Source organism: Melopsittacus undulatus, chromosome 12 (genome assembly GCF_012275295.1).
Source record: "Melopsittacus undulatus isolate bMelUnd1 chromosome 12, bMelUnd1.mat.Z, whole genome shotgun sequence".
In the NCBI taxonomy this organism is placed as follows: domain Eukaryota; kingdom Metazoa; phylum Chordata; class Aves; order Psittaciformes; family Psittaculidae; genus Melopsittacus; species Melopsittacus undulatus.
This window is the reverse complement of record NC_047538.1, coordinates 21,719,952-21,741,608: the sequence shown is the minus strand read 5'-3', so window position 1 is coordinate 21,741,608 and position 21,657 is coordinate 21,719,952. Positions and strand designations below refer to the sequence as shown.

Below are 21,657 nucleotides of genomic sequence, written 5' to 3'. Positions count from 1 at the left end.
AGGTACATTTTCAGGACACTCTCTTCCATTCCTGTTCAACCTGGGACCTTCTCAATGAGTGCATATGTACCTAGCAGCAATGTTTTACTTGTCCTGGGCTCTGCATAAGAAAACAGGATAAAGCTTTCAGAGAACAGTAATTTTGTACTGGGATGGACTTGGATAAAAACTATTAAACTTGTTAACAAATTAAGCTAAATAGCAGTAACAAATTAAGTTAATTCCATGACACCCCATTGAAAGGAAAACAGACAATAAGTGAGTGCAAGCTAAAACACATGTAATATATAATATATATATTTAAAGAATCAATTTCTTTTAATTAACTATCAATGCTGAATGCATTCACACAACTGTAAGTACATCCATGATTTTAATGCATTAAATACTTAGCCCACAAAACTCAAATAGTGCAGGAGATACTGAATGCCAGAGGCTCGGTACAACTACTGCAACTGTATTGTATGAAAAACAATATGGTTTAGTGCTTCCATTTTACTGTTTTAGTATGCTCATGACAGTATTTTTCCCCTTTATAAACTGGAAGGATACAGAGCTATAGAAAACATTTTAGGCTTCAGCTTTCAACATGACAGTAAAAAAAGTTACAAAACCCATCAGCTTTTAATAAAGACATTGGAATTCTTCAGCTAAGATAACACAGGATCATTGCCTTAAAGCCAAGGAAGCTCAAGACAAGGAAGCAAAACGCTGCTTTCAACTGCAATGATGTTAACCCACAGTAATGACAGAAAATTCCATGGAAATAACAGGAAGTTACATCAGGAATAGGAGGAGGTGATTGCTCCCCCACCTTCTGAGCCCCCAGAAGTCTATCAACTAAAAGCTTAGAACATTAGGAAGGTTACATCACAACATGAAGCAGCAATTACCTTCAAGAGTACCATGAGATATTTCAAGACTGAAATTACTCCGAGTCAAGTCAAGTGGGTTTAGTGCATTATGATTTGGCTTTATGAAAACATTCAAGTGCACACTACATAGAGAGCACTTGCATGTTCCACGGTCAAGTAGTTAAAGTCAGTGTGTGCTCCTCAGAGGTGACAAACACACGGACTGAAAAAAGTGTTGCTAAAAATCCAGTTTAAAAAAATCCAGAAAGTTGAGTATTTTATGGAAGAAATATCCTATTTGCAACTGTAACTGATTCTACTGATGCTCCCATTTAATGGGCTGTTGATATGAGTCTAATCCAAAAAGACACACTCCTATATGTAAAAATCAAACCAGGCAGGTTCCTCCTTCCAGGCTGGAAAAAACTCCAAGACATATGGCATATTTAACCAATAAAAGGAAGTTCAGCTTTACCCATGCCTTTCATAATGCACTTCATAAAATATTTTTTCCTTTAAAAGAACCACTGGTATTAAATAGAGCTTTTTCTTTACATACAGTATTGGTATATATACAAAACAAACACAGAACAAAGACAGATGCAAAAGAAACCCAGACAAGTGAGTTCAGAAGTTCTGAAGCTCAGGAATATTTCGGTACAGTTCCAAAGTCTCTGGGTTTGAGAAGGCTCCCAGCTGCAAAACTTCCTTCCCTGCAATCACTTGCTTCACAGCTACTTCCACTTTCTTCCCATTTATTGTGTACTGAAAAACAAAAACGACAATGACAAAGTTACACTCTTCATTTAGAAGCTTTATGGCAATATTCATGACCAACCTCCACCCCCCCAGTTCCAGAACAAAATCAAAGCTCAGTGCAATGTCTTCCTTTCTTTGTTACACCTGAGGCACCAGATTCTTTCTTCCAAGAATCACTTGAAGGGTAAGTGGGATTCAAAGAAGAGTTTGTAATTTTTGTTTATTATCCCTACTTGGTACTACTGTGAGAACAGGATCAAGCTCCAACTTAAACAATGAAACCCAATCAGAATCTTGGTATAAACACCAAAAATCTTTAATGTTTTATGTTCCAACATATCCAATTTTCAAGCAATTTTTAATTTTCTAAGGGTGAACTCAAAACTAAAGCTGAATTCCACTGGGCTTTGGGAAAAGAAAACCATGACTTTTGTGTCTTAAATGGACAGTCTCTTTCTAATAGGGTGAAGTGAAGCACTGAGCTTAAATGGTCCTCTACATTTAAATGTCTCAAAACAAACCATAACAGATTTGATTAAGAGTTTGCATTACATTTTTAACACCTGGGTATCTCATTAAAGCTCTACTTTGTATTATTAAAGTCCAAATCACTTCAACACAGCTATTTTCCTACCAGTATATAGTGCCTGTATAGAGCCAGGATTAGATTGTGTGTTCAGATAATGATTCAAAGACAGTTCTAAAAGTAGCAGAAAACAAGAAAATGTTTCCTTCCAAGCCAAACTCTCAAAGATGGGAGCCAGCTTTGATCGCTTCAGCACTAGCACATTTACCTGAAAGGTAATTAAAATTCACTCAATTGTAGATTCAGTCGAAGTGTGAACTAATTAATGATCTGAGCAGGCTTTCCTGCTCGGCCCCATCACAAGCACCTCACTGGCATCAACTTTGTGCTGTACATTCAGGTGATTTACACGCTTTACAAGTGCAACATTTCATGTAGAAACTAAGCTGCAGCCCAGAAAATCAAGGCTTCACCATTTCATAGGCACAGGGGATTTTAGAGTCATGCAAAGAAGACATTTTGAGACAGGATTATTTGCCAACAGTGACCTGAAACAGCAGATCAAGGGATCGGAACCGCATCACTGCATGCACCATAGACATTGGCCATCCTGAAGTGTAGACCACTTTCAGATCGAAGCCAATACTGACAGTAGGTGGGTACCAATATCAAACAACTGGTCTGAAGTCTCAGATTTGTACTCTAGGCACACTCAAGTCCATGTGCAAATGGACCTGAATAACTGTTAAGACTATCAGAGTACTATAAAACACAGGCATCCCAACTAAAAGGTTCTTGTGAGACCTCACTTGGAGTACTGTGTACAATTCTGGTGTCCTCAACATAAAAAGGACATGGAGCTGTTAGAGCAAGTCCAGAGGAGGCCATGAGGATGAGCAGGGACTGGAGCACCTCCCATATGAAGACAGGCTGAGAAAGTTGGGGCTGTTCAGCCTGGAGAAGAGAAGGCTGCGTGGAGACCTCATAGCAGCCTTCCAGTGTCTGAAGGGGGGTTATAGGGATGCTGGGGAGGGATTCTTCATTAGGGACTGTAGTGATAGGACAAGGGGTAATGGGTTGAAACTTAAACAGCAGAGGTTTAGACCGGATATAAGGAAGAAATTCTTTACTGTGAGGGTGCTGAGGCACTGGAATGGGTTGCCCAGGGAGGTTGTGAATGCTCCATCCCTGGCAGTGTTCAAGGCCAGGCTGGACAGAGCCTTGGGTGATATGGTTTAGTGTGAGGTGTCCCTGCCCATGGCAGGGGGGTTGGAACTGGATGATCTTAAGATCCTTTCCAACCCTAACTATTCTATGATTCTACAGTTCATACAGCAAGGAGAGCACTAGAGTATCACACATCCAGGAGACAGAGCAGGTAGAACCTTTAGCTGTACAAATTTTTCTACCCTCCCCCTTGTGCCTATAAGCACAAGGATTTTAATAACTGCTACAGTTAAGGCACTGATAGAGCTACATTTAAGTGGCTAAATAGATGTAAAGGTGAATCATTACAAAATGATTTTATGAATTTGCTCAGTACTCTCAGCTTTCATATGAATGTCACTTGAAACAGCAAAAAACAGCAAAATAAACCCAAAATAAGCTGAGGGGTAGCCAGAAAAGATGAAGTTAAAGGAAAATATTAAAAAGGTAATTTAAAAGGTTTAAGTATATATTACTGAGCGAGCACAACACATTTATAAACTGAGAAAGGGCATTTTTAGGTATTGTTAAACAAAAACACGCTTAGCTGAAAAGGAGAAGAAATGATGTTGCTAGGCAACATAGACAAACTATTTATAAAGCCTGAATACACTTTTGAGATGCTAAAATTTCCACGCATGTGGGTTTGAAGAGCAATGACAACTGCTCCTTAATTACTATTCAAGGTGACAAAGAAAAAAGTAGGCAGCATTTTTCATGACATACCGGAATGCCTTTGGTTTCTAGAATGAGGCTTGGAACATGCCTGGCAGAGAGCGCTCTACGGATTGCATCCTGGATCCTTTTCACCAGATCCTTGCTGAACGCATGGTTTAATGCCATCTTCAGGAAGAGTATCACCCTCTCCTCCCCATCTTTGTTGTACTGAGGGACACAGAGGCTATCGGAAACCTCCTCAAAGGCTTCAACTGAAAAGGAGAATCCTTATTAGCACTTGCATTTGCGTATTATTCAGTGCAGAGACAGAAAAGCAACACACACTGGATCACACAAGAACCAGGAGAAGCAACAGGCCCCTAAGTCTCAGATTAGCACCTCTGCAGGTGCATTTTCACAGCCCTTCACAAGACAGGCCTTGGAAATATGAAGCACAAGCTCAAGAACTTATTCTAGTTATTAGGAAAGACAGAATAAAACTGCCTGTCCTGTGAGGGGGAAGAAAAACCTCAGGAGTTAGGTTCTCTCATAAATCTGCATTATATAATTAGTCTTTAAGGCCTTATTATATGAAAAGAACATCTTACAGAGAACAGATCTTGAGCAGTCATCTCCAGCCCTACAGAAGCTTTGGGAAAGCAATCCATTTCCCGTCTTCAAAACTGAATTTTACTGTTACTGCTAATATGCTCTCTGCTGACATTTGAAAAACGGCAAGACTTTTATTACCTAATCCTTCCAAACACATGAAACGTAAGCATTATAAAGATTTAAGGCAACAATGTCATCGCTGAGAGGTGAAAAGTTAATTTCATACCTATGTTGTAGATTTCAGAACTTCCAAATCTTACTCCATTTGGATTTAAGGTACCATCACTGAATCACACACCAACAAAACAAAGAAGCATTGAAATGTGATTAGTTTGATGAAAAGAGAAGAATTGATGCAATTAACCAAATCTCTCTACATTTCATGCAGTGAATATGCAGCCACATTAGATATAGAATTTTAAAAGAATTTGTTTCAAAAAGACATTTTTCTCATTAAAATGAAGTTGTACAAAGAAGCTCAACATTATTCTTTGAGCCTTCCCTAGTGCCTCCTCTTTCCAGTAGCATACAACTACACAGACGCCACTGATGACCAAACAGACCAAGGATCTTAGTACTCCATCATATTGCAATTGTACATCATTACTTTCCAGTCTCTTACAGCTGGAACTTGTGTTTCATATACAGCAGCCTCACACTGTATGTCTGTTGAGTAGGTCTATTTCTGACAATGCAAGACACAGAATCAAGGCATACACTCAACTGTGTTTCAAACAACAACTTGTAAATGCAAGCAGAAAATGTGGCCACAACTGTGACCCTGAACATCTGTGATGGCCAACACAAGCACAACTTATACCTGACCTTCTATAATTTCAGTTTTGCTGTAAAGCAAGTCAATGGCAAAGACCAGAAGGAAAGTTTTCTGATTCACCACTTTAAATGTGCTGCACTCTCAATTTGAACTCTTATAAATGATCATTATAAACCATAGAACAGAAAAACAAGTTCAGCAGTGTCTTGTGTTCACACAGATGAAAGTGGAGTAGAACTTTGAAATGAGCTCCTTCCCTCTTAATCCGGCTGCTTTGATTAATTTAAGGGTTGGAATTTACAATACTGGATTTAACAGAAGTAATACAAAGCTAACAGCATGATGGAAAGTCATGTACATCATGCACTAAGGTGAAGTTTGCAGATTTTAATGCTTTCATCAAAATACTATACCTGCGACCCAGCATGACAATTCCTCCTGTCTTGGGATTAATTTTGCAGTAATCACCATGGGCCCAAACACCTATTAGAGAATGACAGAGATTAAGCAGCTGATTTCTTATTCATGCAGTCGTAGCAGGCATTTGTATAATTCAACTATGTTAACTTAATAAAATACATACAAAAATGTAACGTATCAGATCTAGTCTGAGAACTACCCACAGCAAATGTAGCAGTACTTAACTACGCAAACAATCCACACTGCATTTACTACAAAGAGCTAACACACATGAGTAGTTCAGACATTAGGATCAAATTAGGTTATCTTCTGATTACTTGCTTGCATGACTATACAGCATCCTTTAGAAAAGAGGTGAATAGCTGCTCTGAACACCTTATGTTGAGGGAACTGGGAGAACCTTGCACAAAAATAACACCATTCCCACCAGTCTTTCTTGATCCCCTTTTAGGATGTGCAGTCCTATGGAAGAAGCTTCCTGGGCTTGCACAATAGGTCTCAACAATTCTCTTGAATGTTATGTACTTAATGATCTTGAATTGCATTAATATACAATCAGATTTGACTGCAGAGCTGGAATAACTTTTGTATCCCTTTTAGGATTGCTACCACTACAGCAGCCTGCCACAAACAGATATACAGGTCAAGCCTAGCCAAATTATTCTAAGGAAAACAAACAACCCTCAATTGTTTACACATGCATGTACACATAAGACCATTCTTAACTTCAATATGACAACCTTAAGCCCATTTACAAGGAAAGACAGAAAAGAGGTTTCAGACAGAACCTCTGGACCTCAGCAATTTTAATCTAACAAGTGTCAGCACAGGTTTATTTTTTCCCCTATTTACTGTTGTCAGGCTTACATGCAGACCAACTCCCACATTCCCTCAGTTTTCCTATATAATTATCTCCTGATGCATGTCCTGACTTTGCTTGTGAATTCACCCTGTATTGCTGCTATTTATAAAAAAAAGCTTCCATCTCCAGCAAGCAGCAGCTTGAGGTCCTGTCGCTATAAAAGACCCTGCCCCATAGGCAGCAGGGAGCTCAGCATTGCTGTGTCACAGGAGCAAAAGCTCTGGATGACAGGAGTCCTCCAAAATTATTAGGAAGAAAGCTTCTGGCACACAGTATCTATTCCTTTACTCTTACCACCACTGGAAGACTGTGCAAATGCAGACTCTCCATGTCTGAAGCTGCATATGCTTAAACCTCATGCTAATGAGGTAGCAGGGTCAGTACTTATCCCTGAGGATTCACTCTTCCAGCTAGGTAGCAGCAGTCTGGCAGAGGTGCAGTAGCACTCATTAATGGCTGATTGCTCCCTGACCTATTCAGCACTTTCATTTCACACTCATGCCAAGCAGTCCATGTCTGCACTACAGATTATCAGGCTGTTATAGTCACATCTGCCTAATGAGAGCAGAAGCAAAATGGGATTGGACTTTCCAGAAATTCTTAAAATTGATTTGGATCCATACTCTAAACACATCACTGGAAAACAGAGTGAGATACTATGAGACATGCTAGGGATTTCTCACCTTGGAGATCTAGATTCAAAAATGCATTTCTATATCACTGGGCAAGAATAAACCTGTACTTTCCTAAGAGCAGAAATACCATCTGTATCCTTGGTCAGTTTGAGCAATATCCAAAGCCTTTCATTACATACCTGGGAATCTTGAAAAATATGCCTTCCTGTATTTGCTTCCATTCTCATCATTCCAGAAGTGCGTAGGCTGACAGGGAATAGGCTTGGTACAAACCAGCTCTCCACTTTCACCCCAAACGGGTTTTCCTGTTTACAAGGAAAGAGATAAACAATAGAGTACCAAAGCAAAGAGCAGCTACAGTTATTACGTACATGCCAGATGCTGCTGTAGATATGAGCTGTGACTAGTGTGATTAACAGCTTGTGTTCGATTCCTAAACTCATCCCTATCAACCTCAGTAATTTCAGGAGAGTTGCACCACAGAGTGGAAGTCAGCCTGGCTATATGCACAGCAACATAGCTAACTAACACACACACCAAGGCTAGAATTTGTCCTTGATGCGTTTTAGCCGAGCAATGGAAAAGGAGGGCCTTTATACGCATAGATTATCTTCACTAGAGTCCTGTATGATCCAGATGAGATGGATTCAGAGGCAGGTTTTATGGAACAGGAACATGTTTCCTAGGTGGAATCCCTCATTTAACAGCTGACCATTTACCCATCCGGTGAATGAACCTTAAGGTCATATAACAACTGTATTTCATAAGTTTGCAGAATATTTTGATAACAGTTACCTTCATCATTCCATGCTTCTACAGCCATTCCAAGATTTCTGGCCTGAATTTCTCCTTTGTAAACTGGAATTGTAACATTCTGACCCATGAAAGACGAAATTATATCTGTCCCACCTACAATAAAATAGTCCATTTAGAACACCCAGTATATTTGGGAAAAAGCAAAACTTAAAACTACTTAAGAACTCTAGAATGGCTTCTGATCCACATTAAATAGCATAGAACAGGCAAGCATTATCCAGGGACTTAATAAAAGGTTTATTTTCTTAATTTACATGTCTTATGTCCTTCATGCAAGAATATTCCTTAAGGTGTTACTTTTCTTCTTCCAACAGTTTCTTTAATCTCATTTAAGGAAATTTCTATTTATCTAATGAGAAAAACAGGCCCTAGTTTTCAGACTTAGATATTTATGAGAAGTGTTTTCTTGTTTGTTTGAATTAGTTTAAGGCAATGTCAAGCTATTCCACTCAGTATTTACTTAGCTGTTATATCTCATTCTCATTAGCAGGGAGGGGGAGGAAGGGAAGAAAGGAGAGCCATGTCTATAGAATGAACAGTTATCTTAATGAAAATAGATACTGTCAAAGTGCTTACTTAACTGGAATATTTATAGTCTTTCTAGAACTTCAAGGAAGTGGAACTATAAGACATATCAATCATGTTAGCTTCACTCAAAAATAGGATCCCGCATATGAGACTATTAACGTGTATTGTAGCAAGTTCTAGATTCAGCACTACTCTTCTAAGGCCTGAGTCAGAGGTGACTTCAGTGGCAGAACAGTCAAACCTTAAACAAACCAAACTAAGTTAAAATGCCCTTTGAAAAAGTTGGTCCTTGTTACAAAACAGAACAAGGAGTTCCATGGGGGACTTGATGTGAACAGAAGTTGCCTAAGCTGGCACTCCTCACAACAAACTGCACAGTACGTGGGCTTGATATTTCCCTAATCATGTAATTTACAGAAAACTCTGGCTGTCAAATACTTGCTCCAAAAGAACCCAAACAGGGACATGAAAAACCTCTCCAAGAGGTATGTTCTGCTGAAGTCAGCTACTTGCAGACCAGTGTGTTCTGTAGGTTAATAGACTCTTTTCTTGATCTCACTCTGCTACCCCTAAGGACAGCCAATCAGAATAAATGATCCTGCTGAAAAAACAGCAGCCAAAACCCAAATCATCCACCATGTCAGAACCATTCCACCTAAAAGCCTTTGAGTGTAGGAGCTTCATTACGGCACACTGAGTTATGCAGAAAATCTCTGCACTAATAAGACAGTTAATTCCAGTTTAACTATAACCAAGCCTGAACAATCCAAAGGTTAAGCTTCTTAAACATACAGCAGCAAACAAGCAAGAAGGAAATGCACAGGCAATGAAGAGAATTAGGAAGATGCATGCAGCATAAAAGCATCACCTGAAATGGATCCCAGGAGAACACTGCTTTTTATGTGTTTGTAGACATACTCATAGCTTTGAGGTTTGAGCGGTGATCCTGTAGACAGAATAGTGTGCAGGGTTTGGAGATTGTGTGTTTCACCTTAAAAAGGAGGAAACCAACAAAATAGGTTAAGGCAGAATTTTTACATGAGCTTGTATCTATTTGACACTACAATCCAGAACAATTACATAAAGTACCTTGACAAGATTGAGGGGCAGAACCTGAATAGGAAAGGTAAGAGGGAGGACAGAAGGGATGCAAGAACTTCTGAAGCTTACCTGGTTTTAAGTTTTTCTCTTCTAGCACAGACAGCCACTTTGCACCCGTTCCAAGGATGGTGATCCTAGAGTGAAAAACGTTTCAATGTTTGGCATATTTAAATAATATGCTAAGACACTAAAGGCTTGCAATTCCCACTGCAGTAAGCAGAGGCTGTTAGACACTGTACATTGATCAAACAATGCAGTCTCTTAAAGCTTGCTAAGTGCAAGGCACATTCTTTTGAGCAATCAAAATCAGTTAAGTCACACATCTTTTCTGCAGCTTTGAAACTTTTAATTCACTCTTTAAGCATTAAGCAAAGCTTTCCCACCTCATGGAGAACGCTCACTTTCATTTACAGGAATTCATAACTGCAGAATACTCCAAAGACATCACAAAATGTTACAACATTTATTTCATTAATGGGTCGTAATTGTCACTAAGCCGTTAAACACAAAACTGCTGCCCTGTTACACTCCTGCCTGTGAGGAAATTGCCATTTCAGGGCACAGTTCAACCAAGAATACTTCACTCTGAAGATAGCAGCCAGTGATTTTGCCTTAGATACCTCTTCAATTTACACAGATGAAAGTCAGATTTGCAGGTGCCTAACTGAAATGAAATATGGCCTAGCTAACTGAATAACTGAATTCTGCCCCTACGAAAGGGTATTTGGAGCTCTCCAATACAATGTAATTGAAATCTGAAATGAAGGCTGTCCCCTTCCCTACTCTATCAATAGAAGTGCTTGTTCAGTTTCTGCTGACTTTCAGGAAATCCTCTGCCCAGCCTTCTGCTAATTCATTTTATATTACAACAATAAACTCACTCAAGAAAATGCACAGGGACAGACACAGATAAGGAACACAGTCTTGAGGGCACAGAACATGGGCAATCACACATCAGTAGAACTTAAAATAAGATCCTGCTATCTTTGGTTTTATGCCAAAGGCAAGAGGGAAGGTAGAACAGCTCTTGAGATAATACTATTTCAGACATGGAGAGAAAGCTATTTGAACACTATCAAAAGGGGATGTCTTTGCCATTTTAGGTGGATGACAGTTACTAACAGGCTGCCACCTCTTGGGTAGGCACAGGGTATTTGCACACTGGTGCATAGAACAGTTTATCAGGTACATGGGAACAGGACCATGACAGTCCAGATGTGTATTGTTCCTCCAGTTATATACCACAACCACATCACACTCCTGTGTTATATCTTACTTTCCTTCCATGCTTCAAATTATTGCTTATTTTACAGCTAGAATACAAAATGCTTCTCTATTTTTAAGCTCTGACACTTCCTCTACAGCACATACAGAGCCTAGTCTTCTATTATTTCCTTCCAAATGCTACATAACTGGTGGATGGTGACAAAACAGAGTTCACTTGAACAGATCTTTCATTGATGTCCACTTAAAATCTTGTCAGGCAGTATGAGATACCTTGATGATACTGTAAGAATATGCTCTCAGAAAGAAAGCGTGGCACATCTTCAGAGAAGTAAGGTAGTCTTCACATGTTTGAAGCCCTTTTTTTTCATATGTAACATATGACTGAGCTGGGAACAGACTGCATTATGAAGTACCACACAGATGGCCACCGCTTTTAGCGCCAGATTACAAAAGTGAGACATGCAGACACATTTCAGTTATCTTCACTTGCTTCTGGCATGCAGAAACAATGCTTAAAAATAAGCTGTGTTATTTCTTGAGTCTAAATTTTTGCCTGTTGTTCTAATGGGGTTTTTTGGGGGGGAGGAAGGGGGCATCTGAAGTTTGTGGGTTGGTTGCATGTTGGGTTTTCTTACTGGAAGCATTCTGACTAGGCATTAATCTTCAATTGTAATAGCCAGAGACAAAACATCAGCCTTTGAATATTATATGTCACAAAAGATTCAGTGAAGTTTAAATTATTAATTATCAAGAGTCAGGAAGTGATTTTTTGGCATCCAATTTCTACCACAATTTTAATTATCAATTGAGAATGACATTATTTTTATCAGCAATAACATTCAGATCTACTCCTTACATCCAGCTGGCAAAACAGGGAAGTTACCAGAAAGATAAAGTTGAAGCAGAGTACAGAGCTAAATACCAGCACAGGATTTTACAGCTGTTTATCCAATACCTGCCATTTCTCTGGGCTTTGACAGAGAGGGCACTGTGAGCATCGGGAGGCACAAAGACCTGTGTAAAACAATTAACGAACAGCTTGGCAGGGAAAATTAGGCATTATAGATTTAAAAGCAAAATATGAAAATATAAGCAACCCTGCTGAGCCTTTGCAGTCAATTTATGTCTTTAAGTCAAAGTGTTACATTGAGTCTTATGTCGAACTGCTTGAAAAAAGGATTTTTATTTCCTAAGTTCTGTGTGTGCTGAAAAATTACTCTTCAGATTGCTCCCAATTACTGCCTTCTGAAAAGGCTGCTCTTGAAAACTGACTATTGAACCAAGTCTTTGTTTCCCTGGGATCCAAATACTTAACTCGAATTTGAGACAATCAGCTCTTTGTCTCTGCTGCTCGCCACCTAAAACTGGTTTAGTACAAAATGCTAACAAGTACCACTCAAGGCTAAGCCAAAAGATAAACTCATGATGCATACTGGCTTTGATCAAGGGAATGACACCTTTAATGAGGTTGCTTGTATGTGGTCACAGTAACAGGAGCAGACCATTTTCCTCCATTTAATCTTGTTTACATACCCCAGTCTGTCGGTCAAGTCCCAGAGCACATTTGGTGATGGAATTAGAGGAGATCCATCATACAGGACCACTGAAGCTCCTGTAGCAAGCGCAGTCACCAGCCAATTCCACATCATCCAGCCAGTCTGGAAAACAGAAAATACCTACATCAATTTCCATCTTTGTCAGCTAGCTGTCTGCTTTTCTGGCAGCGATATCACAGCCATCAGGAGTGCTGCTTGCTATCATATGCTGGTAGAGGAGCTACAGGCAACTAGAAAATGATGGACGTGTAGCTCTTGGCAAAATCATCTGGACCAAAGCATGCTCCTTGCCCTTGTGAAAGAGGTGACATCTTCCCCTCCATTCTCCTTGCCTCAAGTTTTCCTGCTTTAAAAAACTGTTAAACCAACACCCAAGTTTATGCCCATCTCTGCTGAATATATCTAATAATCTTATTTAGGAATCAGAAAATAAGGCTGGAACACTGCTTATCCTCTCACCTGTCCCAAGAGTGGGTCAGCTACATCTTCCTGATGAATGTTCACCTAATTTATCTTTACAAATACCGAATGAGATGCAGATTCCATACATCCCTATACACATACTTCTAAAGCATGAGTTGGAAGACAGGAAACTCAGACAAGGTAATTGTAACAATTCCTTCATGGAGATATTCCAAGCTGATCAGTGGTGTTGAGGAACTCATGAGGAAATATATCACCCTTCTCAAAATGTTTCAGTCATAGAAGACTTTGAAATCATTTCCTTTACCACAAAATTAGGAGGATAACCCACCACATAACTGAACTCCTACACAGAACAGATTTATTCAGCAGCTTCTTACCTCCCCACCAAAACAGTTAAATAAGACAATCCCTTGCAGAAGAATTTAAGATACATAAAAATGTACTTGCAGATTTGTATGAAAAGCTCTCCCATCTCAATAAGAAAAACATATTAAAGTGGTTTTAAAAATGCCTTAAGCCACACTTGCCGTTGTATAGTACATAATAATGTCATTGCTGGTCATGTTACCATGAAGAATGTGTTCCTTCAGATGCTGTATTAGCGTACCCTGAAAAACAGAGAAAGGAAAATGTAAGTTCACATAAATGAAAAACAAAACTCTGACACATTAAGACTTAAAAAAAGCCTTAATGTTGTTAATACTTCACAGGATGTACTCCAAAATTAAAGGCAAGTATTTCCTTTAACCACAACTAAAGTAAATCCCAGGGCTTATGTACAGCAGCTGCAGCAATTGCATTCTCCATTTGTTCAAGTAACTTTTCATCTTCCCCCATTAGACCACAGCAATTCCCCTTGCACATCATTTTTAATCCATGGAATAAATAACTTCTTCCACTTCCAACTCTCCTCAGCCAGCAGAGTTGCAGAGTGCTCCGTGAAGGCCATAATCTTAATGGCATGTTTTTACTGGTCAGATTTTACAAGATAAGCCCTTTGGCAGTTTTGTTTCAGTATACCAATGCAACTGGGAGGAATGAAGGACCTAGAACTGCTATAAACTGCAGCAGCTGCTATACATTAACAATATGTATCCAAACTATCTATTAACATCTAGGAGAGGAAAGACCTAACTACACACATCTCCTATAAACATGGAAGTGACTAACAGTGTGAAAAACCTCCCAGCTCAATACATCAATATTGATAATGTAGTTAAATATATTACTTTCTTTTCTCTTTTGTTGGAGATGCTGCTCAAGTACCTTTCTAATCATCATTAAAGCATAAGTTGTTAGGATAGATAAACCTACAAACTACTTCATTAAGCCACTAAACTGCAGTGACAAATTGGTGTGATTGACTGTAAAATAAAGACGGGTTTTGCTTTTATGCAAGGAGTTATAGTGGAAGTATTCAGAGCCTCATAAGCACAAAACAAGACTTATGCTGAAAGAAAATATATTACAGATGAACACTTGAAATGAAAACGGTGAGTCATAAAACTGGCACATGCTTCAGGAGAAAAGGCAGAAAACATTAAATAAGAATATAGGAATAAGTCTTTCTCCTTGCAAAGGAACCAGGTCTGGAGTCACCTGAACACATTGAACACATGAAGCTGTCCCGATGCTGCCACCTAGCCATAGCTAACGTTCCCTACATTGAAAACTGAAAGCAGTCAAGATTATGAAATCACTGACTTCATTGTTAAGGTTGCCAAAAGAATTGCAGGTGTTAACATAATTATTCCATTTATAAAAGTAAGCATATCGCCCCCACAGGAGAGTCTGAAAGAGCCACGTCAGAGTGAAATTAAAAGTCAAATTCAATTAAAACAAATACTGGCTTTCCTTTTCCTTCATTTAGTTGCTGCTATTGCACAGTTTGAGAAACATAAGCAATTTTTTAAACTATTGCTTTAGGTAGAGGCTATGAACTAATCCCCTGCAAAACCTGGTAAGTCTCACTCCAGAAGCAAAGGTACTGTGGTAGATTGCATAGCTGTTCTAAAGAGCTAATGGCCCAGTATGCACTCTCAAGTTAATTTATGGGGCTTATTTATAGGAGTTGTATGACACCCTAAATAAACCCTAAATATTCAGCATTTCATGACACAGATCTGGCAGCTGATAACTTGCTGGTCTGCTTGTCTTCACTGGCTTAACATATGGCTGGTAAAGTGCTGAGCATCTGGAATGTCGAAGTATCAGTGAGCACGGCTGCTCCCGAGCCACACCACCAGCACATAGGGACCAGTGCTAAGAGGTTACACAGCTGAGAGAGAGCAGCTGCTCACGGCTGCAGGTCTCTAACCAGCAACCTCCTCAATGCAGCATTCAGAAGAGTGCAAGCATGAGAAATCCTCAGAGTGATTTGCCTATAGTTACACAAGAGGTCTGCAGCAGTACAGCTATTTAAACTCAGGTCTTGCAAGTCCTTAAGATGCACAGAAATTAACTGATTGGGATTTCACCAAAAAATTATCTTTTTAGATAACTGAAAAGAGGCCTGTATGAATGAGGTAGGAAGCAGAAGTGACATTTTAAAGAATTACAATTACTATTGTTTTTCAAGTATTGAAAAGAACCCTCCAAATGCCTCTCTGTAGCACACCCGATTGCTCAATTCAACACAGCTTTGCTTCCAAGGCCAGGAAAAAGCTTAGTACCCTCTGAGGCACTACTTCCTAAATCATCTCCCATGACATGGCTTCATTTTCACTGTTTACATATGTTATTTCACTGTGTGTCAAGAAAACAGAATGTGTACAGAGAAGGCAGTCCAGAAACATACTGCAGAATTAGACAGAAACAGAGTTGTGAATTTAAAGTAAACTGTGTATTGGCATCTCTAAGATCAGTACAGAAACAAACAGCTTTGAAGCACACTGAAAAACAATTTAAGTGCCTTTATTGAAATGTCATCATTTCTTATGTTTTTAACTATCAAAACCAAACTTCAGTTAATCTGAGGATGGAAAATGAGACAAAGACCATGGGCTAATTCTGCTTTTGTTGAAATCAGTGAGAACCCTCCTATTATTTCCAGGGGAAACAAGATTAAGCCAAGAACAAGCAGAGGAACCCAATCAAGTGTGCAGAAGACATTTACAAATCTCTTTGCATGGATTTTATTTGTAGGTTCTATTCAAGCTGACACAAAGTACGCAAACCACAGAACCTCTGATGCAATAATTTGCCTTTAGGCCAAATAAAAGATTTTAGCATCAGGACTTACAAAAACCACTATCCTGCAATACAGGAACTAGAGAGCTGTTCAGTAGGAACACAGAATCCTCATAAATAACATATCCTATTCAAGAAGCCATCACATTCTCTCCTCCCCAGCAAGGATGAATAGCCCATACCTAAACTGTTTGAATTGATGATTCAAATGGAGAGCAGAGGTATGACTAAAGGCAAACTAAGCAGCCACACAGGTAACATGGGGCAAGAAAAAACTTTGCAGAGAAAAGTCCTCTTTTCTGATCTACACCTGTGTTTTTCATCTCCCTACTGTTTAACCTACATCACTGAACAAAATACCTATCCTCTTTTTGCTAATCCACCTCTGCAAGTACTTTTAACCAGTCTAAAGCCAGCACAGATTCAAAACAACTGTCAAACTTCAAAAGATAACTACTTCTTTCTTCTTCACAAACAGAGGATTTGTGTCCCAAAGGGACCGTTTTGTATGTCACATGCTGCTTGGTATGATTTCCTATCGATAATAGAGCAGAGTGTCTACAGGCAGTGTGGGATTTGTCTGTGGGCAAACCCTCCGGTCCCTGCCATCAAAGAGGCAAGAACACACACACTATGTGTGTGACAAAGTGGCCCTGCCCTCAGGCTACCTAAAAAACCCCACAGCCAGGCTTGCAAGATGCTCATCCTGACTTCTAGAGCGAAGAGCAGAAACAGCAGACTCCAGCTAATAGTTGTGCAGTTTAACCTATACAAGTTGGTTGAAATGTGCTAGACAACACATTGTGCCTGCCTTAAGGGAAATAACAAAGCCCTGCCTTTTATTTAGGACCACACTAACGGCAGAGTTCAAGTTTCAACACTATGCCCAACTGCTGGAATCACTTCCTTAACTTTTTAAGTTGCCTAGAACTTGAATAATAAATGGAAAGCATGTGAACATGGGTCATTTTGGCAGTAACATCATATATACATTTAGTCATAACAAGACAGCCTAAAGCAAAGCTTCCATACAAAACAAAACCTACACTCAAAGAGTGTAACTCAAAGAGCTAACCTTTTGGCTTCCTTCCTTAAAAGGAGATTGATGAGGATGACATGCTGTGAACTGATAAACATAGGGACTAAAGTTTATGGTCAAAAAAATCCTAGGTAATAAAAACTGCAAGCTCCCTAGGGGCCTCAACTTTACTGTGTCCAAAATCAGTTCTAAGGACTCAATTCAAGTTCTTTGGCCTTTCTTCTGCAAGTTTGAGGCAAGCCAGTTCTACCAGTGCTTTGTAGTGACACTTGCTCCCAGGAAACAGCTGAAGTCTGAATCTTTAAGGATATAAAATAACTCATGGGTTTTAATCCATATTTGCTTTTGAACAGTCACAAATAGAAAGTTTCATTGCAAGTTACTGAAAAACTGTCAGCAATCAATTCATCCTTAAAGTGCATTATAGTGTGATACTGTCAAAGGAAAAATATAACCCAGTAGTTAAATATAGATAGTGAAGCTCCAGGAGGGCAGACATACCCCTGCTGAATGAACCATGCATTTTGGTGCCCCTGTTGTGCCTGATGAATACATGATAAAGAGAGGATGACTGAAAGGCAGCTGTTCAAACTCCAGCTGGGGCGCCTGGTCTCCTTTCCCAGTAGCGAGGAAGTCTTCTAAAAAGACACTGCATAAGAGGGGAAAAAAAAAGAACATTTAAAACAAGTTTATATCATTACCCCAGCCCATACACAAAATTACTTCTGTCTTTAATAGCTCTTTTACAATGAGCTACATACTCAAACTATGTACATTACTTTTACTCCTAGTCTTTCTACTCTTTGAGCTGCTAATTATTTTGTTTCCTTTTTCTGTTTTGAAAATAACTCTTTAGTACAATATTGAGATGTAACACAACAAAACCAAGCCTATAAAACTGCACCTATGATCAGCTGCTACTCTTAGCAGCTCAGACTGGAAAGATCTGACCTTCAACACAACATCTGGAACTCAACCACTTCCAAAAGGTACCCAACGTATATAATCCAGGCCAGTAAATAAGCAAAACAAATTATCTCTGGAAATAACACTTAAATTATTAATTATTCGTTTCTGGAAGTGATTTTCTTCTCCTTGCTATATCCTATTGAATTTTGCCTCTATTTGAGAGCCATTAATACCAACAGTGGCTTTGTAGAAGCAAAACATCTGCAGCAACACATTACTTCTACATTCAGTATGAAGCTGGACCCATATAAGAAATCTGACTAAACCCTAGGTTTTGCAAGTCCATTTTCAATTGCTATCAGCATCCATCACATACATGGTGAGGACAGTTACAGCCCACAAGCTCCCATTACCTGTTTGGAATCCTAGAAATGTCTATGTTTTCTCTTGAGGAGACATATGGAATCACCACCACTTTTTTTATATCTGGAAGCCCTGGAAGAAGGAAGGAACAAATTATTTCCTATATTGTTACCTAAAACAATGGGCTTTTCTGTCTGATTGGATCATACAATGTAATGCACTAAGTAACAGGAATAATTCTGATGCACCAAGCATTGAAACTCCAAAAGACTGAATTGTTACCTAAGATACAATTTGCTCAATATTGCCAGCCTGTGTGTAAATCTACATGCTGTAGTGCTGTAATACCTCTTCATTTTCCTACAGCAGCACTTCACTTGGACTCAAAAAACCCAGTATCACCAGTCCCTGTTCGCCTGCTTATACAGCTGACTAATTTATGATACTATACTTCAGCTAAGCTAGCAAAAGACTGTGAGGATTACACAAAAGACTGGTTACTTTTTATTCAAATCAGCTCCGAAGTTCCAAGTGGCCACAGAGATATTTTAAAGGAGGAAGGACAGTGAGAAGCAGTCAAAAGTGTCACTTTTTGTGGCAGTGAAGGCTTTGAGTGCTCATAGAACTACAGCATAACTAAGAGTAGATGGTACGCAGTGAAATACCTTTTACCACATTAAGCAGCTTTTCCAAGTGTTTATGTTCTTTGCCATTGTATATAACAGCTTCAACAGAGAAGATGAGCTTAGGCTGAATTTGGGAAAATCTGTCCAGTACACCCTTGGGAAACAGAGAAAAAGAAGTTAAAGTTAAATTGCTGCAGTAGGAAAACCCACTAGATACTAAATGCAAATCCCAAGGATCAAGCAAGGAATAAGGACGGGAATTAGGAGAACTGATAAAAGACTGCCTGCTTGTCTTTCACTCACCCAAGATTTTCAAAGTACAACAGGTTTGTAACAATCTATTTTATAACTCCCAAATATATCAACCAATAGCAAAGATAAAAATCACAACAAATCACAGGATGCCATTCACTGAAGGAACAAGCTCAAGGTATCTAAGCAGTTAAAAATTCATCTTAGAAACACTTAAACTCATCTAGAGAGGATAAGCACCTGTAATGTGAGCAGGAGTCAGGTACTATTTACTTGAAGGTCCACATGACTCCTACCTGCATCTGAAAGCCCTTGTAAACTGCCCCCAACACTCCTTGGACAGTGCACCAGTAGCTGGGCAGTCTGCACAGGGGAGAAGCTGGAAACCACCAGTCTTCTGGAAGATGCCTTTATCACACAGCAAGAAGGCACTTCACATGGACTGGCAGCCTTGATCAGCTACGGTTAACAAAGGAAACTGTACCAGTGGGTTTTAACAGAGGTACTAGATATTGAAAACACATATACATACATATATGCTAAACCTCTGGGGCAGGACACATTCAAATGCTAAGTTTTGTCTTCCAGCTTACACTGTTCTCAGGAATTTACTATAGCTATTATCACATTTGAGAGAAAAACCCTCCTGGCATTTTTTCCCCAGATACACAGCATGCAGCAATCTATCAGCAATGGATCTTTCTGTATTCAACAGCAAGAAACAAATCCTTTCACTAAAAGCTCTCAGCACACAGCAACGTTCACATCCCCCTCTAGCTGCATTACTTGAAATGTTAAGAACTCCAAGATTACTCTGTACAGTAAAATCATCAGCTAACAACTCAACAACATTCTCCTAAGTCATATTGCAAAAAAAATCAGACATGTGCTTATTCTTTCCAGCATTCTTCATTCTTTGTCTCCTGTTTTGCTCTTTACTTTGCAGCCAAAACAAGACAAGCTATTATCAAAAGACCAGTGCAAAAACATGCCAGTCAACTCATTTCTGTTACACTCCTCCTTTCCAAGCTGGACTGGTCAGGGTTGGAAGAAAGCCTCCTGCAAAAGTACAGAGGTCCTGTCTTTCTCTATGGTGTCCTTTTAGGAAAGCGCACTGAACACCATAGGGATGTGACTAAATACAAACATGCAACTGTCTCTGCTGAGTATGTCACAACTTTTCCATCACCCAGAGATGCATTTCCTTTTCCTTATTCACATCATAATAATATAAGCATAAAACAAGCATGCACTGACACCTAGCTTTATCAATTAGCTTAAAACCAACACCAGAATCTGGTTTGGTGGTAGACGTTTTCAATGAGCCTCTAACATGTTAGCTAACAAACCTGGAAATGTAGATTTAATTAATACATCAAAGGTATCCTCTAAGGGAGTATGAAATCCAATTTCCTGCTTTCTTAGGTATGTAATCAAACATATTTCTTTGTACTGTTTTCAAAGAACAGACTAAGCAGCTAAATTACACACAGCACGTGTGTATGTATATGTATGTGTGTGCAGATACACATTCATGCTGAGCATGGAGCATACCTATCCCATAACCATGCTGCCTGATGTTTAAAACAATTAAGAGTAATGAGAGGACTTTAAGAGAAAAAACACATCTGAGGACGGGTGTGAATCAGAAAGAGATGGCTACAAATCTCAGGGTCTTACCAATGCTGCTAATACACCCAGCTGGATTCATTACCACTGGCAGCATCAAATCCCACAGGGCAGCCTGGTATGACACAAGGGCAATAAAAACAGATGGAACACGTAATTGCTACACTGGAACTTTAGTCCAACCAGATGGCTCAGCAAGGAATTGCTTTCATGAAAAATTCAGGTATACCAGATACGGCTCATTCTATTTCTGAGCCTCAAATCCAGTACTAAAAACTGTGCAGGGCTCCATGAATGGAGCTGCACTGATTTTGCTCCAAAGGTTCCTCATATAGTTCCAAGAGAAGAGGCTCTTCTTAAACACATATATCCAACAACTTGTTATGTACAGGCCGCAAAGAACCATTTTCCTATTAATATACCAAAAGGGATAACAAGGACTAGAGAAAAGAAGGGAAAGCTGCCAAGAGCTGCATTCTGTGTGGGAGGGAGCTCACTGATTCTCTGACAGCAGACTTCCTGAATGCTTGTGAAGTCTTTGGATGTATGGCATTCAGAGTCTGCAATGTGTAGGCAGTTCTGAGAAGTGACATTTCTAAGCTTCACAAAACATATATACACAATTGGATTTGAAGTGTTGAAATTGCTACACTATTCCCCAAAATACAAACAGAATCTTCATTTATGTTA

At 39.3% G+C, this 21,657-nt stretch overlaps 1 protein-coding gene across 1 annotated transcript in view; it reads right to left on the bottom strand.

Moving 5' to 3' along the window:
• Positions 1-356: 356 nt before the first annotated feature.
• The window catches only part of AACS (acetoacetyl-CoA synthetase), a 41,252-nt gene continuing 19,951 nt past the window's right edge, over positions 357-21,657 (bottom strand). The window contains exons 6-18 of the mRNA XM_034068543.1: positions 19,126-19,240; positions 18,511-18,592; positions 17,690-17,837; positions 13,488-13,568; positions 12,512-12,636; positions 9,821-9,885; positions 9,519-9,641; positions 8,102-8,215; positions 7,486-7,611; positions 5,803-5,872; positions 4,841-4,899; positions 4,072-4,274; positions 357-1,619 (exon numbers count right to left, since the gene is read on the bottom strand). Of these exons, the coding sequence (XP_033924434.1) occupies positions 1,482-1,619; positions 4,072-4,274; positions 4,841-4,899; positions 5,803-5,872; positions 7,486-7,611; positions 8,102-8,215; positions 9,519-9,641; positions 9,821-9,885; positions 12,512-12,636; positions 13,488-13,568; positions 17,690-17,837; positions 18,511-18,592; positions 19,126-19,240 (1,449 nt within the window). The 3' untranslated portion in view covers positions 357-1,481. The remainder of the gene's footprint in view (positions 1,620-4,071; positions 4,275-4,840; positions 4,900-5,802; positions 5,873-7,485; positions 7,612-8,101; positions 8,216-9,518; positions 9,642-9,820; positions 9,886-12,511; positions 12,637-13,487; positions 13,569-17,689; positions 17,838-18,510; positions 18,593-19,125; positions 19,241-21,657) is intronic.